At 43.2% G+C, this 16,752-nt stretch overlaps 1 protein-coding gene across 3 annotated transcripts in view; it reads left to right on the forward strand.

Annotated features, from left to right (window-relative positions):
• Positions 1-16,752, forward strand: part of VPS35L (VPS35 endosomal protein sorting factor like) — a 145,393-nt gene that overhangs the window by 103,112 nt on the left and 25,529 nt on the right. For all 3 annotated transcript variants that reach the window (XM_004057286.5, XM_055365380.2, XM_031002796.3), the window contains one exon: positions 10,810-10,949. In XM_004057286.5, the coding sequence (XP_004057334.4) occupies positions 10,810-10,949 (140 nt within the window). The remainder of the gene's footprint in view (positions 1-10,809; positions 10,950-16,752) is intronic.

Raw genomic sequence — 16,752 nt, forward strand, 5'->3', positions numbered from 1 at the left:
CGCTTGAGCCTGGAGGGCAGAGGTTGCAGTGAGCCAAGATGGCACCACTGTCTCCAGCCTGGGCAACACGGTGAGACCGTGTCTCAAAACAAAACAAGAAAAAGAGACGACAGGCCATTCAGGGAGAGCAAATCTGTTTACAGTTATTACACTAGGCGACACATGATAAAGCTCATGCAGTATGGACATAAAATGTGCTTGGGAATTTTAGAGCAGAGAGAATTAACCCTTGACTTGAAAGAGGAAAAAAAAAAAGAGGTGGGATTGAAGGGCCTGGAAGGTCAGGGAATATCTTGTTATACTGAAGTAAGGTGTATGGCATTCTAGGTTGAGGCCTGGAGGCTGAGAAAACAGTACGTCTGGAAGGAATAAGGAGGAGATCAAGTTAAGGTGATAGTTGAGAGCCTAATTGTTGAGAGGTCTGTCCTCCTGGCAAAATAGTTTTATTCAGTACGTATTATTAGGTAGGTGGTTTATCTTTATTTTGCAGATGGAGAAACTGAGGCTCAGGCCGTGCTCAGGAACATCCAGCTAATAAGTGGCCTTATCTGGATTTAACCACTGTGCCTCTCTATATTAGGTTAGTTCTTCTATATCATAACGTAGGGTTGTATTTCTAATCCCAAGTGCACGTGGTTGCTGGAGGTCAATTATTACGGATTGAGCATTAGATAAACTAGGAAACAAAGAACCAAAATTAAGATAAGGAATACCTAATCCTTTCTGCTTAGGGAAATCTAAGCCTACTTTTCACAGAGACAATACGCAACCTCAAATGAGCTACTGCATGGATGAGAGAAAGGTATGTCATCCTGTAGTATCTCCGAGGTAGGAGTTAGGTAACACATGGGCTGAGCATGCTTGGCTCAGTGAGAGAGCCCTTGACAGTTCAGAGAATAGAGGGAGGGAGAGAGTGCAGGAGCCTTCTGATGGTACTACCGAAGCTAAGAAGTAATTTATATGTCCCAAGTGGATTTTTCACATTAAGTGTTGATATTCAGAATGAACTTAAAAGGCGTTCTGCATAAACCAGGTGGCAAAATCAAAGTTAGATTAAGCCATCATTGGTAGCAATTAAGCATTAATGTATAAGGTATTTAATTGTTCCTGGAGATTCATATTTCTTTACATCTTGCTTTATGTACATATCAAAATAGTGGCCCATAAGTCCTCAAACTTAGCTGTTGGAATAACAAGTTCTATTACAAAAACACAGGCTAGTAATAGATAGTGGTAAATCTCTATCAGTGACTTGCCTGTGGATAACTTGGCCACTGAGACCACAAGGCTTTGCCAAAGGCATCCCATCACTTGGTAACAGCACATCTTCATTGCAGGCAAAGTTTTCAGGGAGAAGATATGTCTGGATGTTGCATTTTATGTGGTAGTTTCCATGATATTGATATTGTCAATCCAAACCTAAACTCATACGGAGATAGAAAATGTTGAAGATAGGTAAAGATGTTTTGCAATGGGGTTTGTATACCTTGAGAGAGAGAGATGATTTTTATAGCCAGAACCCTGCTTTACTAATACACATTCAAGAGATGGGAGTCTTCAACCCCCTGGAACATCTTGTCTTAAGAACTTACGATTTTTGGCCGGGCACGGTGGCTCATGCCTGTAATCCCAGCACTTTGGGAGGCCGAGACGGTGGATCACTTGAGGCTAGGAGTTCGAGACCAGCCCGGCCAACATGACAAAACCCTGTCTCTACTAAAAATACAAAAATTAGCCGGGCGTGGTGGTGTGCGCCTGTAGTCCCAGCTACTCGGGAGGCTAAGAGGCACGAGAATTGTTTGAACCTGGGAGGTGGAGGTTGCAGTGAGCCGTGATTGCACCACTGCACTCCAGCCTGGGCAACAGAGTGTGACCCTGTCTCAGGAAAAAAAAAAATAAAGAAGAAATAATGGTTTTTCTATTCTTCGATCTTCCTGGGCTAGGACAGCTGTCAGTCTGAGTTTCCTGAGTTACCTAGGAGGGTAGTTGGATTGATGGATTGATGGATTGAAGATCTAGGAGTGAACTGAATTACCTTTGAGGTCTTGTTCAGCCTCCGGAGTTTATGACTGATGAGTGGTAAAGATTTTCATTAGCACTGACCTAATGCATTATTGAAAAAAAGCAAAACGCCGATTTTGAAGGTGGGTTGGGTTATCACTTCTTGATTGTCACTTATGATTCATGTATGACTCATTTTCCATATCACCAATGCCAACGATACAAAAGGTTGCATTTACTCTTGTAGGTCCTAGTTAAGTCTGAATTCCTTTTAACATGTATTGAGGGTGTTTGGTGAGATTGTCCTGTATCCAGTTGAAAATCTAGGCAATCTGTATTTTAAATCTTAATGACTTTCGCTATAAAAATTCAGAATGCTCATTTGAAAAACTTCCAACCATACAGAAATGTAGGACTCTTAAAAAGTAAAAAGCCCTGAGATAAAAGTCTCCAATAATATGCTGTATCTCCCCACCCCACCCCCAAATCTGCTGTTGTTAACAGTATGGTCATCTTGATTTTTTTCTTTTATATATCCATTTTAAAATATTCATTATTCTTGTATGCTCTCTGCCTCTCTATTCTCCTTTCTCCTTCACTCTCCATTTATCTATATTCTCCTATATATATATATATATGTAGTTCTCTTTCCCCCTTAGCAATAAATGGAATTATGTCTTCTACAGTGTTTTTCATAAGCCTTTTTTGGCTTCTCTGTAAATCTTGGTGTCAATCAATACCCTCTTTGTAATGGCTGTTTGGTATTCTGTTTCTTCTTCTTCTTTTTTGGAAGTGCTACAAATTATTTCTTCAAATGGCCCCCCTCTATTTTTTTTCCTCCGAACTCCTGTTGAAAAATATATGAACTCTTTGCAAGTTTTTGCTCTGGCAGACAATAAATAACCTGCGTCTTAATTCTGAGCATTTTGAAGCTTTCTGACAGTTGCCCAACTGGTATTTTAGCCTCTTAGAATGTGGAACTCTATTGTTCAGACAGAGGCGTATTGAAAACCTCGGTACACACAACAGATGCCAGTGGGGCTCCTCAGGTGGACATCCCAGTGGGAGGTTACTGCCCCTGAATTATCTACAGGAGCTCGAAGAGGCCCCAGAGCATGATATGGAGCTTTTTAAAGCCTTGAGAAGAAGAACCCTTGCAAGTGGACTGACTGGGGAGCTTCAAGCCTGAAGTCTGACTCATTTCATGGAGAAGCTAATTAGAGAGGACCGTTCCCGCCATCCTCACAGTGCAGTGCAGAACAGCATCCCTGGTTGGTCCCCACAGAGTGTGTATCACCCCTCAGCTTGGTGCTGTGCCTTACGCATACAGGGAACTGGGGTGGCTGCCCCTTAGAACAGCAGGAGTATTAAGAGTCCATGCAGTGTGTGGCCCTGTCCCTACTCCCATCTCCACCTTGTCCTACTCTGGTTAAATAGGGAGTACATTGTTTTGCCATCTTTCTGTTTTATACATTTCTAGGACTGAAGATTTTACAGCAAACTTGTATTGCCTTTGTATGTTCAAGAAAAATTATTTTTAGAAATTTAAGCCTGGGCAACATAGTGAGACCCAGTCTGTACAAAATATGAATAAAAAAAAAACTAAAAATCAAAAATCAGCAGGCATGATGGCACACGCCTGTAGTCCCAGCCACTTGGCAGGCTGAAGTGGGAGGGTTGCTCGAGCCCAGGAGGTCGAGGCAGGAGTGAGCTATGACGGTACCACTGCAATCCAGCCTGGGCAGCAGAGCAAGGCCCTGTCTCAAAAAATAATAATAAAAATAGGCCAGGCACGGTGGCTCATGCCTGTAATCCTAGCACTTTGGGAGGCAGAGGCAGGCAGATCACCTGAGGTCAGGGGTTCGAGACCTGCCTGGCCAACATGGTGAAATGCCATCTCTACTAAAAAAAAAATATAAAAATTAGCCAGGTATGCCAGATCTGACCTGCAGACCCTGACCCAGTGACGGATGAAAGACTGACACGGATATTTTGCCTGTCAGCATGGCTAAGAGGCTCTGCTGCCTGACTGCAGCATTGGCCTCCATAAGCCGGCAAAGTTCGCATTTATTTAGTACAGATTAAATGACAAAGGTCTCGAGTAAACACCACTAGAAGGTAATTAACATTGCCGACCTCCTGAGTAGAGAGCAGTCATACACCCACAGATGATCAAAGGTCGGTCTTTAGGACCACATGAGTAAACAAGCTATTTAGATAAACCCCCCCACATTCACTTACTATTTGCTCTTTTGCTATCAACTCAAGGTAAAGAGGATTAGGCTGCCTTCAGCCATAACCCTTTCCTAAAGCTTTTGTAAAACCTTCCGGCCTTCCAAGAAAGCTTGCATTTCTCCTATAATTTTCTCTTACAATTTCTGACATCACCCTAACCGAGCTCCTACAGGGGCATGGTAGCAGACGCCTATAATCCCAGCTACTTGAGATGAGAGGGTGAGGCAGGCAAATTGCTTGAACCCAGGAGGCAGAGGTTGCAGTGAGCTGAAATCGCACCACTGCACTTCAACCTGGGTGACAGAGCAAGACTCTGCCTCAAAAAAAAAAAAAAATTATTATTATTATTATCATAATAATAATTATTATTATCATAATAATAATTATTATTATCATAATAATTATTATTATTATCATGATAATAATTATTATTATTATCATGATAATAATTATTATTATTATCATGATAATAATAATTATTATTATCATGATAATAATTATTATTATCATGATAATAATAATAATAGGCCAGGCACAGTGGCTCATGGCTGTAATCCCAGCACTTTGGGAGGCAGAGGCGGGCAGATCACCTGAGTTCAGGAGTTTGAGATCAGCCTGACCAACATGGAGAAGCCCCGTCTCTACTAAAAATACAAAAAATTAGCCGGGCATGGTGGCTCATGCCTATAATCCCAGCTACTCTGGAGGCTGAGTCAGGAGAATCACTTGAACCCAGGAGGTGGAGGTTGTGGTGAGCCGAGATCATGCCATTGCACTGGGCAACAAGAGCAAAGTCTCAATAATAATAAATTTCAATTAAAATTCCAAGACAGTAGCCTATCAGTAAGTGAAAAATTTGGTGTCCATCCTCATCTACCACTCCAATATTACACCTAATAGTTTGGCATTTATCTTGCCTGACCTTTCTATGCATCTACATAAGTTTATATACTTTTTTTCCTTTGCAAAGATAGGCTCACACGTATACAGCTGTGTGACTTTTTGTCCTTTTTTTTTCTTTTTTTCCCCTGCCACCCTCCCCCCCGATTTTTTGTATGTAATATGTCATAGATGTCTTTATACCTCAAATATACCTCAAAACATATAGATCTGCCTTATGCTCTTTATTAGCTATATTACTTGCTTGGTGCAACAGTGCAGTAATTTCTTTTTTTTCTTTCTTTTTTTTTTTTTTTTTTTTACATTTTGGAACTTTAAGCTGTTTTTACTTTTTCTTCAAATGATCTTAGAGTTGATATAAAGATATCTTCATCCAACAGGAATGATTGACCCAATCATTTATAGTAGCTAGGCAGCATGAATAATCAAAACATACAGTTTACCTAGCATCTTCAGCTAAGCCCTTATTTTCAGCTTCTGTCTGCATCTCACCCTTTCCCGCAGCTATTTGCTTGTGACATATATTTTGGAGTCCATCTGTGGGGTTTTAATGGCTTTGTGTTCTGAGTGTTTGATTTCTTCCTGTCCTTGCAGAAGTTTCCCGAATATCATGTTCTTTCAGTGGTCCACAGACCTTTTGAAACTACTCAGGTTGAGAACAGGAGACATTTTCAGATGGAAAATGTCAAATGTGATATTTTGCCAGTGAGCATCCCTGGCTTTTACTCATCATACATACAAAATGATGAGGTAGTCTGTCCCCATATTTTTAGCAAGGACCCCAACAATTCTTACAATAGAGCACTCCAAGAGTACTACAGTGCTCTTACAAATATGGGGGCAGTGGCTATGTTTATGCAATTTTTCTTACTATGAATACGGGGACGGTGGCTGCGTTTCTGGAGTTTCTCTTACTACGAATATGGGGATGGTGGCTGTCTGTGTTTGCTCTCTGCCCAGCAGAGAGCAGTGCCATGAGATGCGTCAATTGCTGTGTGGAAAGAACGATAGAATGCTGCTCAAAAAAGTGAAGTCCCTTTTTCAAGAAAAAGGGGTCTCAAATACAGTGACTGTGGTGTTGGGTCAGCAAGACCTGAGTGGGGTTTTTCTGGTTTGGGTTTTGCCTTTAAGATGGGATATGCAATGATCGTTCTGAGACACTGGAAATATAAGCAGGAAAAAAAAAAGGGGGAATATGGAAAAGAAATATGGATGTCCCAGCAGGGAACAGTGGCTCACGCCTGTAATCCCAGCACTTTGGGAGGCCAAGGCAGCCGGATCACCTGAGGCCAGGAGTTAAGACCAGCTTGCCCAACATGTTGAAACCCCATCTCTAGTAAAAATACAAAAATTAGCCTGGCACGGTGGCATGTGCCTGTAGTCTCAGCTACTCAGGAGGCTGAGGCAGGAGAATCGCTTGAACCCGGGAGGCGGAGGCTGCAGTGAGCTGAGATCACATCACCGCATTCCAGCCTGGGCAACAGAGCAAGAGTTCGTCTAAAAAAAAAACAAAAAACATGAATGTCCCATGAACCCCAGAGGACTTGGATGGAGGAAGGCTAGTCCATGTACTTGCTGCTTTTCCCCTTCCTCTAGTGGAACCAGGACAATATATATTTTTTCCTTTTCTAAAAAAATTTTTGTGGGTACTTAGTAAGTGTATATATTTACAAGGTACATGGGATGTTTTGATTCAGGCAGGCAGTGTATAATAATTACATCCTAGAGAATGGGGTATCCATCCCCTCAAGCATTTATCCTTTGTGCTACAAACAATTCAGTTATATTCTTTCAGTTATTTTTAAATGTATAGTTAAATTATTGACTAGAGTCACTGTGTTGTGCTATCAAATACTAGGTCTTATTCATTCTTTCTATTTTTATTTTGTACGCAGTAACCATTCCCACTCCCCACCATGCCCCACCATTACCCTTTCCAGCCTCTGGTAACTATCCTTCTACTCTCTGTCTCCATGGGTTCAATTGTTTTTGTTTTTAGCTCCCACAAATAAGTGAGAACATGCAAAGGTTGCCTTCCTGTGCCTGGCTTAATTCACTTAACATAATGCCCTCCAGTTTCACCCATGTTGTTGCAAATGACAGAATCTCCTTTTTTATGGCTGCATAGTACTCCATTGTGTATATGTACCACATTTTCTTTATCCATTTGTCTGTTGACGGACACTTAGATTGCTTCCAAATCTTGGCTATTGTGAACAGTGCTGCAACAAACAGGAGTGCAGATATCTCTTCGATATACTGATTTCCTTTCTTTTGGGTGTATATCCAGTGGTGGGATTGCTGGATCATATGGTAGCTCTATTTTTAGCTTTTTCAGAAACCTCCAAATTGTTCTCCGTAGTAGTTGTACTAATTTAACATTTGCACCAGCAGTGTGTGAGGGTCCCCCTTTTCTCCACATTCTCACCAGCATTTGTCGTTGCCTGTCTTTTGGATAAAAACCATTTTAACTGGGGTTCGATGATATCTCATTATAGTTTTCATTTGCATTTCTCTGATCAATGATGTTGAGCACCTTTTCATGTGCTTGTTTGCCATTTGTATTTTTTTTTTTTTGAGAAACATCTATTGAAATCTTTTGCCCATTTTTAAAATCTGATTATTAGATTTTTTTTCCTGTAGAGTTGTTTGAGCTCCTTATGTTCTGGTTATTAATCCTTTATCAGATGGGTAGTTTGCAAATATTTTCTCCCATTCTGTGGGTTCTCGTTTCACTTTGTTGATTGTTTCCTTTGCTGTGCAGAGCTTTTTAAGTTGATGTGATCCCATTTGTCCATTTTTGCTTTGGTTGCCTGTGCTTGTGGGGTATTACTCAAAGAGGGGACAATATTCTTTACTACTGGGAATCTGAGTTCTCCTTTTTCTGTAGGTCTTTAAAAAAAAATCCATTATATCTTAAATGAGCTTCCATAGCTCTTAATAGCTACAAAACAAAGTGTTACATGAAGTTGACATGATTATTCTGAACTTTAAACTATAAGGATAAACTGCTCTCACATGGGTTAGGATTTGATTTCTAATTACTAAGATAAGATTGAGAAGTCTCCAGACAATATTTTCTATATGGGGCAAGTCTTCTGAGGATAGAACTAAAAATCTGCTTTGGAACCCCACATGCCCCAAACTTTAAATAACTGTTTATTTTAGCTCCATCCTTTAGAGTGGAAACTGGGCGGGGCGGGTGAGAGGAGCCAAGTTCTGGGGACAAAGCTGCTCTCTTGTTAATGAGGCATAATAATAGGCACATTCTCTGGGCCAGTCAGTAACAAACACATAAATAGAAAAAAATGGTCTTTCAAGTTGCTCTGAGCAGAATTTGCATTCCCACTGAGAACCTTGTTTCATGATATACTTACTTCACTGTGGGACTGCCAGAGGACTAAGGAAATGAACTGCTTAAAGATAGGGCCTAGGAGATCCTGTGGGTTCCATAAGTAGGGCCATGTCTTTCTTTCTTTCTTTCTTTCTTTTTTTTTTTCTTTTTGAGACAGAGCATTGCTCTGTTGCTCAGGCTCGGCTCACTGCAACCTCTGACCGACGGGTTCAAGTGATTCTCCTGCCTCAGCCTCCCGAGTAGCTGGAATTACAGGCATGTGCCACCATGCCCAGCTAATTTTTGTATTTTTAGTAGAGACAGGGTTTCACCATGTTGGCCAGGCTGGTCTCGAACTCCTGACCTCAAGTGATCGACCCACTGGCCTCCCAAAGTGCTGAGATTACAGGCGTGAGCCACCACGCCTGGTCGGGCCATGTCTTACTAGTGGTCACAAGATAGAAGACCCTGCAGGCTCTGACCCTTTCTGGAAGGTTTCTCTATCAGAACCGACATCAGGTGGTTTTTCCTCAAGCCCCATATTTAATGTCTCTCCCCAAAATAATTGAGATAACTGGATTCATAGACCAAAATACGTAACAGGCTTAGAAAATAAGTGTTGGCCCAATGCGGTGGCTCACGCCTGTAATCCCAGCACTTTAGGAGGCCGAGTCAGGCAGATCGCTTGAGCTCAGGAGTTTGGGACCAGCTTGGGCAACACGGTGAAACCCCATCTCTACAAAAAATACAAAAATTAGCCAGGGATGATGGCGCACTCCTGTAGTCCCAGTTACTGGGGAGGCTGAGGTAGGAGGATGGCTGGAGCCCAGGAGGCAGAAGCCGAAGTGAGTCGAGATCACGCCGTTGCACTTCAGCCTGGGCGACAGAGCAAGACCCTGTCTGGAAAAAAAAAAAAAAAACAGAAAAAAAAAATAGTTGTTAATTAGTATGATTATGTTGGTCTCATTGCCACAGTTTATGTTGTCAACGCTTTCTCTCACTTTTTTTTCATCTGTTTGTCCACCTGCCCATGACAGTACCCTGTTCACAGTTGGTGCTTAATAAATGTGGAAGGGGTTTGAGTTTGGGGTTCAGGAGACAGCCAGGCAAAGAAGCTTCCAGAGCAGAGCTAACTTGACTCAGAAAGCTTTACAAGGAGTGTCTTTCTGTGACATGTTTTTTTTTCCCTCTCCTTTGAAGAAGGAAGAGATGGCAAAACTCCACCATCCATCTTCAGACACATACTCTTCTCATTAAACATAGGCCTTTCTTCCCAGGAAAGTGAGCATTTGCTGTTGCATTTGCCCCTCTGGTGTGCTGGCCGGCGTTCCTGTTTTAATTCAGGATGCTGTTCACCCCTACAGTGTTCTCTTTGCATCACTGGAAGTCGTTTTGGAGTGGAAGTCAATTTGGACCATGAAAACATTTGATCTTGTCGGGTAGTTTAAAATTTCATTTGTCAGGTCAGTGTTTTGATTGTTTTGACCTTGAGGCTTTTTCTCACGGTCAATACCTTGGCAGTTTTAGAAAGAACTTTCTCTCCCTCTCCGTCTTCCCCTCCACCTCCCATCCTTCCTGCTCTCCCTCATCCCTTCCACCCCATCTCCTGTTGTGCACACACATTCTCTCTCCACTCCTTTTCTTCCTCTCTTACTCCCTTTGAAGTCTTCTTGTTTTACAGATTTTTTCATAGCTCTTTAAATATCTTCATTTCCCAAACGATTCTATGGAGCTGATGTTAATCAGAAGCCTTTAAGCTGAGTGTGTGTGTGTGTGTGTGTGTGTGTGTGTGTGTATATGCTGTGTTCCTTCAGACATTTTGATGGCTATTTAACAAAAATGGTGTGCACTAGAATAGATTCAAACAGACCTGGGTTTGAGCTGCAGCTCTACCACCAACACTGGAACTTCATACACAGGACACTGTTGCAGGATGAATTGCTTCTCTTTCCTTCCCTTATTTCTCGTCTGTGAAGTACACCTGTTGACAGCACCTTCCTCGCACTGGTAGACATGAGAATTCAACGAACCAATCCAAGTTGAGCTTTAGCCCAGGCAACTGTCATTTCTAGACTTTTTACAAAAATTTGCGACCTGCTTTTTTCACTTAATAATCTAAAGACAATTTAACAGAGGTTCTCTGAGCTGAAGCAGTGCCCTGTCAAGCAAATATTCCTCCAGCTCCATCATGGTTTGCAGAAACCTTCTGCTAGGACCTGCCCTGGGCATGGCCTGGCTTCCACCTAACTCTCAGGACTGGCCTTCAGGCCACGTGAAGAAGAAAGCCAACTAAATTTCCCAGAGTTCTAATACACTGACTTTTATCTTCTGTCTTGCAGCTGATGCTTTTTTCAAAGCCGCTATAAGCCTCGTTCCGGAAGTTCCAAAGATGATTAATATTGACGGGAAGATGCGGCCATCGGAATCGTTCCTTCTGGAATTCCTCTGCAATTTCTTTTCTACTTTATTAATAGTTCCGGTACGTTTCCTCAGCAGAACCGCAGGACATGTCTTCCTTTCACCTGCCTTATAATATTATATGTGTTCTTAGGCCTAAAACTGCAGGAACATTCTATCTAGTATCTTTGTGTTGGTTTTCCAGTTAGGTATTTGAATTGCTTAATGAATTTTCTATTCTTGCTGGGTGGGGATCATACTATAATAGTAGAGGTGAGGTACTGTGTCAGCTCAGGCTGCTATTACAAAGTGCCATAGACTGGGGTCTTAAACAACATTTATTTCTCAGAGTTCTAAAAGCTGGAAGTCTGAGATCAGGGTGCCAGCCTGGTTGAGTTCTAGTGAGGACCCACTTCCAGGTTGCAGACAACCATCTTCTCTCTCTTTCTGTCTCTTTTTTTTTTTTTTTGAGATGGAGTTTCACTATTGTTGCCCAGGCTGTAGTGCAATGGCATGATCTTGGCTCACTTCAACCTCCACCCCCCAGGTTCAAGTGATTCTCCTGCCTCAGCCTTCCGAGTAGCTAGGATTACAGGCACCCGCCACCATGCCTGGCTAATTTTTGTATTTTAGTAGAGATGGAGTTTCACCATGTTGTTCAGGCTTGTCTTGAACTCCTGACCTCAGGTGATCCACCTGCCTTGGCCTCCCAGAGTGCTGGGATTACAGGTGTGAGCCACCATGCCAGGCCTTTTTGTGTGTTTGTTTAGGAGTCTCGCTCTGTCACCCAGGCTGGAGTGCAGTGGTGCAGTTATAGCTCACGGTAGCCTTGAACTCCTAGGCTCAAGTGATTCTCCCGCCTCAGCCTCCTGAGCAGCTGGGACTACAGGCCCATCTTCCCGTTATGTCCTCATGTGACAGAAAGAAAAAGCAAGGGCAAGCTCTCCGGCCTTTTGAGCAATTGGTCCTCTGGGACCTAATTACTACCCAAGGGCCCCACCTCCAAATCCCATCACATTGGGATTAGGGTCTCCATGTATGAATTTGCAGGGGGATACAAATATTTAGTCCACTGCACTCTCTATACTGCCAAGGCAGAGGTGTCGCTCAGTGGGGAAGGGCACAGGCCTCGGAACCAAGATGTCCGACATGGAATCCTGGCCCATCCTTCTTCCAGCTCTGCGTTCTTGGGCAATAATATAACATCCCTGGGCTGCAGTTTCCTTGTCTATAAAATGAGGATAAGAACTGTCACTTCTGGGTTGCCATGAATATTAAGTTAGTGAGTACTCACAAGGTCAGAACCGTGCCTCTGCACATAGTAAACTTTCTAGAAAGCACTAAGAAAGTGGCGACAAAGTTCTTTTGATGGCAAATAACAGAAACTAAAGATAGCAGCAATTAAGAGGGGCATTGTTGGAAGGATGCTGGGTTTTTCCTGGGATGGAAGAGATGTACAGCCAGGCTTGAGTTGGAAAGAATGAGGCCACTCCCGGGACCCAGCAGGAGGAATTCCTGGACCCTCCCTAGCAAGGGTCCTTATAACTTGGAGTCCATCTACTCCCTGGGGGTCTGGCAGAGTGACATGAATTTGGATGAGGAAAATGACAGCTTTATTTTAACAAACCTCTGAGTGAAATTTACCTTTCACTCAATGATGAATTACAGGCAAAAAGCCACAGTAGTAGTAGCAGTAGCTGGGACTTTGTCACCAAAAGAAATCAACAGATATGTTCACATTACATTTCAGATGTGAAAGATATTTCAGAAGATTATGTATGTTCTTCTTCCTTTCAAAGCACAGCAGTTATTAAGCCCATTGCTAGAGCTGTTAATGCATTCACAAAGAAGCAACAGATTACAGTATCACAGAAGCACTGAAAAAATATTTTGCCAGCTGTATTTTAGTGTAATTGGTTTGCTTTTTAGTCTTATGTGTTTTATTTGCTGCATTAAAAATAATATTCCAAGGGCTGGGCACCGTGGCTCATGCCTGTGTCCCAGCACTTTGGGAGGCGGAGGTGGACAGATCACCTGAGGTCAGGAGTTTGAGACCAGCCTGGCCAACATGGCAAAACCCCGTATCTACTAAAAGCACAAAAATTAGCTGGGCATGGTGGTAGGCAATTGCAATCCCAGCTACTTGGGAGGCTGAGGCAGGAGAATCGCTTGAACCCAGGAGGCGGAGGTTGCAGTGAGCCAAGGTTGCACCACCGCACTCCAGCCTGGACAACAGAGCAAGACTTCATCTCAAAAAAAAAAAACAGAAAATGTATTCCAAGGGCCAGGCACGATGGCTCACTCCAGTAATCCCAACACTTTGGGAGGCTGAAGCGGGTGGGTCACCTGAGGTCAGGTGTTCGAGACCAGCCTGGCCAACATGGTAAAACCCCGTCTCTACTAAAAATACAAAAATTAGCCAGGAGTGGTGGCAGGCACCTGTAATCTCAGCTACCAGGGAGGCTGCGGCAGGAGAATCGCTTGAACCTGGGAGGTAGAGGTTGTAGTGAGCCAAGATTGTGCCACTGTACTCCAGCCTGGGCAACAGAGCAAGACTCCATCTCAAAAAAAAATAAAAATAGTATTCCATGGAGTGTATAGGCTTCACCTGGCTGCCGCAGGGTCCATGGCACAGAACAGATTAAGCACCACTGGTAGAGCTTAATGTGCGTGGGAATCTCAGACCCTTGTTAAAATGCAGATTCCCGGGGCCCCTCCCAGAGTCTCACTCAGTAGGTTGAAATAGGCTCACGAATCAGCATTTTTAAAATCATCTATTTGTTTTATTTTGAGAAGGGGTCTTGCTGTATGCCTAGGCTGAGCTCCTGGGCTAAAGTGATCCTCCTGCCTCAGCCTCCCAAGTAGCTGGGCCAACAGGCATGTGCCAGCCACCACGCCTGGCTAATTTTTTTAAAATGTTTTATGCAGGTGCATTCTCACTACATTTCCCAGGCTGGTCTTGAACTCCTGGCCTCAAGCAATCCTCCTCCCTCACCCTCCCCAGTACCCGGGATTACAGGTGGGATCAACCATGTTTGGCAAATGGGCATTTTTAAAAAGCCCCCTTCAGTGATTCAGGGGTAAGTGGTCCTAGGACCATATTTGAGAAACATCACCCTGAACTTGAGCCATAAAAGTGCCTGAGCTCCAGTGGATCCAGGTTCCTTTTTGGGGTGATGATATGTTCCAAAATTGACTGTATTGATGATCGCACAACTCTGTGAATATCCTGACAATCACTGAATTGTACATTTTAGCAGGTATACTGTTTGGCATGTGAATTATATCTCAGTAAAGCTGAGAAAACAGAAAGTGACTCAGCTTCTGACTCTCCCTGTTCAGATTCCAAGTCCTCAGACAGAGGGGAGCAAGGTCAGGAGGCCAGGCTCAAGGACTGCAGACATGGCTTCAGGATGGGGGCCTCTTGTTGTCCTGCAGGGAGGATAGGAGGCACCCCAAGATGGGGCAGCGTGCACTGGCATTTTCTAGAGCCCCTTCACTTGACACTTGATGTCACTGTTTTCAGATCTCCATATTAGTACTCTGTAAGTTTCTCTCTTTGGGTAAGCTAGTTATTTATCAAGTGAGAAGGCAAAAGAAAAAAATCAGGGTTTTGAATTAAGCAGTTGGTAAAAGTGAGAAGGCAAAAGAAAAAAAAATCAGGGTTTTGAATTAAGCAGTTGGTAAAAGTCATTGTTTATTGATTAATCGGGATGCACTCAGCATCTGCAGGTTAAAAATCACTGGAGGCTTTTTGAAAAGCCTCCTCAGATTCAGAAGCTTCTGTTCAGTCCTGACCTGAAGAGTTCATAGCGCTGAGACTTTGGGAAAGTTTTATAACTCCTCAGAGCTTCAGTTGTCACCTTTCTAATGTGTCATCACAGTGCCCACCTCAAATGACTCCTGTGAGGATTAAATAAAATGATAGCTGGGAAAGTGCTTTGTAAACCCAAAACTCTGTCCCTGGGATTACAGATTGATGTCTGGAGGGCAGATCCAGCCGGTAGACATGTAGACACTTGCTGGCCATGTCCTGATGGAGAACATTTGGAATGAGTTTCCTACATTTAAAAATTGGTAGATCACAGAAAATCCCAGATTTGCATCTCCCCTTGAAAAATCAGGTCCTATCACGTGGGGCCCACATCCTGCTACCTGGCCAGTTGGCTGCAGCTGGGTACCAGCTGCCCTGTGCAGGCGGTGTATGCCTTTCTCTCCAGTTTTCCTGGGTACCTCTGGACCCATTAACCCCATTTCTGTTGTCCACTTGGCCCCTTAGGCATTTGTGGAAAGCGCTCTTGCTCTCAACAGATTCATTATTCCTTGAACAGATTTATTTATTCCTTGAACAGATTTATTATTCCTTGAACAGATTTGCGTTATTATTCCTTGAACAGATTTGAGTTATTTTTCCTTGTAGCATTGCATGTGTTTTAGCTGGGGTTTAGTAATGATATGAGACAAAGAATAGCTGCAGTTCACGACACCTCACTAGGTGCCCCATGCCTTGCTAACGCCACTCATTAATACTCACTTCCTGGGAGTCCTCCACCCAAGCCCCCCAAGGTAGGAATCATTGCACCTTTTTCGCTCATGAAACCTGAGCCAGAGGGCCCTTGCAATGTGCCTGAGGTCACAAAGCTTATAAGTAGCAGAGCTGGGATTTGAACCGAGGGCTGCGCTATTCCAGAGCCTGTCCTGCATGACCTAAGCCGGAAACGTTTGAGTGTGCCTTATTTGCTCAAGTTCATTGAGCACTAGCAACCCTATATCCCTCCTTGTGGGACGCAGCATTAGTAACTACTCACAGATGCTACAGGATGTTTATCCTGAATAGCCAGGGCTAAGAGCTGAATAAACTCTCAGGTGATGGGATGCGCCACACCTGAGCCATGCCCATTATGAGTAGATCTAGCATTAACAAGACTCCTACATCTCACTTCTACCTGGTTCAGTTTTTTTCTTTTTTTTTTTTTTTTTTTGGAGAATCTTCCTCTGTCACCCAGGCTGGATGGAATGCAGTGCGCGATCTCGGCTCACTGCAACCTCTGCCTCCTGGGTTAAAGCAATTCTCGTGCCTCAGCCTCCCAAGTAGCTGAGACTACAGGCGCCCACCACCACACCTGGCTAATTTTTTTTTGTCTTTTAGTAGAGACAGGAGTTCATCATGTTGGCCAGGCTGGTCTCGAACTCCTGAGCTCAAGTGATCTGCCTGCCTTGGCCTCCCAAAGTGCTGGGATTTGTGCTGGGATTACAGACGTGAGCCTCTGCATGCAGCCTACTCAGTTCAAATTATTTGTTACCTTTCAGGTCACAGCTTTTATTTTAGTTTTATTGTATTGGGGCGAGAACACTTAAGGTGAGATCTACCCTCTTAACCGGTTTTTATGTGTACAATACATTACTGTTGACATAGAAACTGTGCTGTGTAGCAGATCTCTAGAGTTTATTCATAATTGAAACTGTCCATTGGTTAGTAATTCTTCATTCCCCTACCCCCACCCCCTGCAACCACCATTCTACTCTCTGATTCTATGAATCTATTTTAGATACTTTCTTTATATGTGGACTCATGCAATATTTGTCTTCCTGCAACTGGCTTATTTCACATAGTTTAATGCTTTTGAGGGTCATCCATGTTGTTGCATATGGCAGAATTTCCTTCTTTTTTAAGGCTGAATAATATTCCATTGTGCATATGTGTAATGTTTTCTTTTCTTTTCTCTTTTTTTTTTTTTTTTTGAGACAGGATCTCACTCTGTTATCCAGGCTGGAGTGCAGTGGCATGATCACACTCGCGGCATCAACCTTGACCTCCTGGGCTCAAATATTGTCCCAACTCAGCCTCTTTGAATAGTTGGGACCACATGGGCAAGCCACCAGGC

This window comes from Gorilla gorilla, chromosome 18, assembly GCF_029281585.2.
Source record: "Gorilla gorilla gorilla isolate KB3781 chromosome 18, NHGRI_mGorGor1-v2.1_pri, whole genome shotgun sequence".
NCBI classification, from domain to species: Eukaryota; Metazoa; Chordata; class Mammalia; order Primates; family Hominidae; genus Gorilla; species Gorilla gorilla.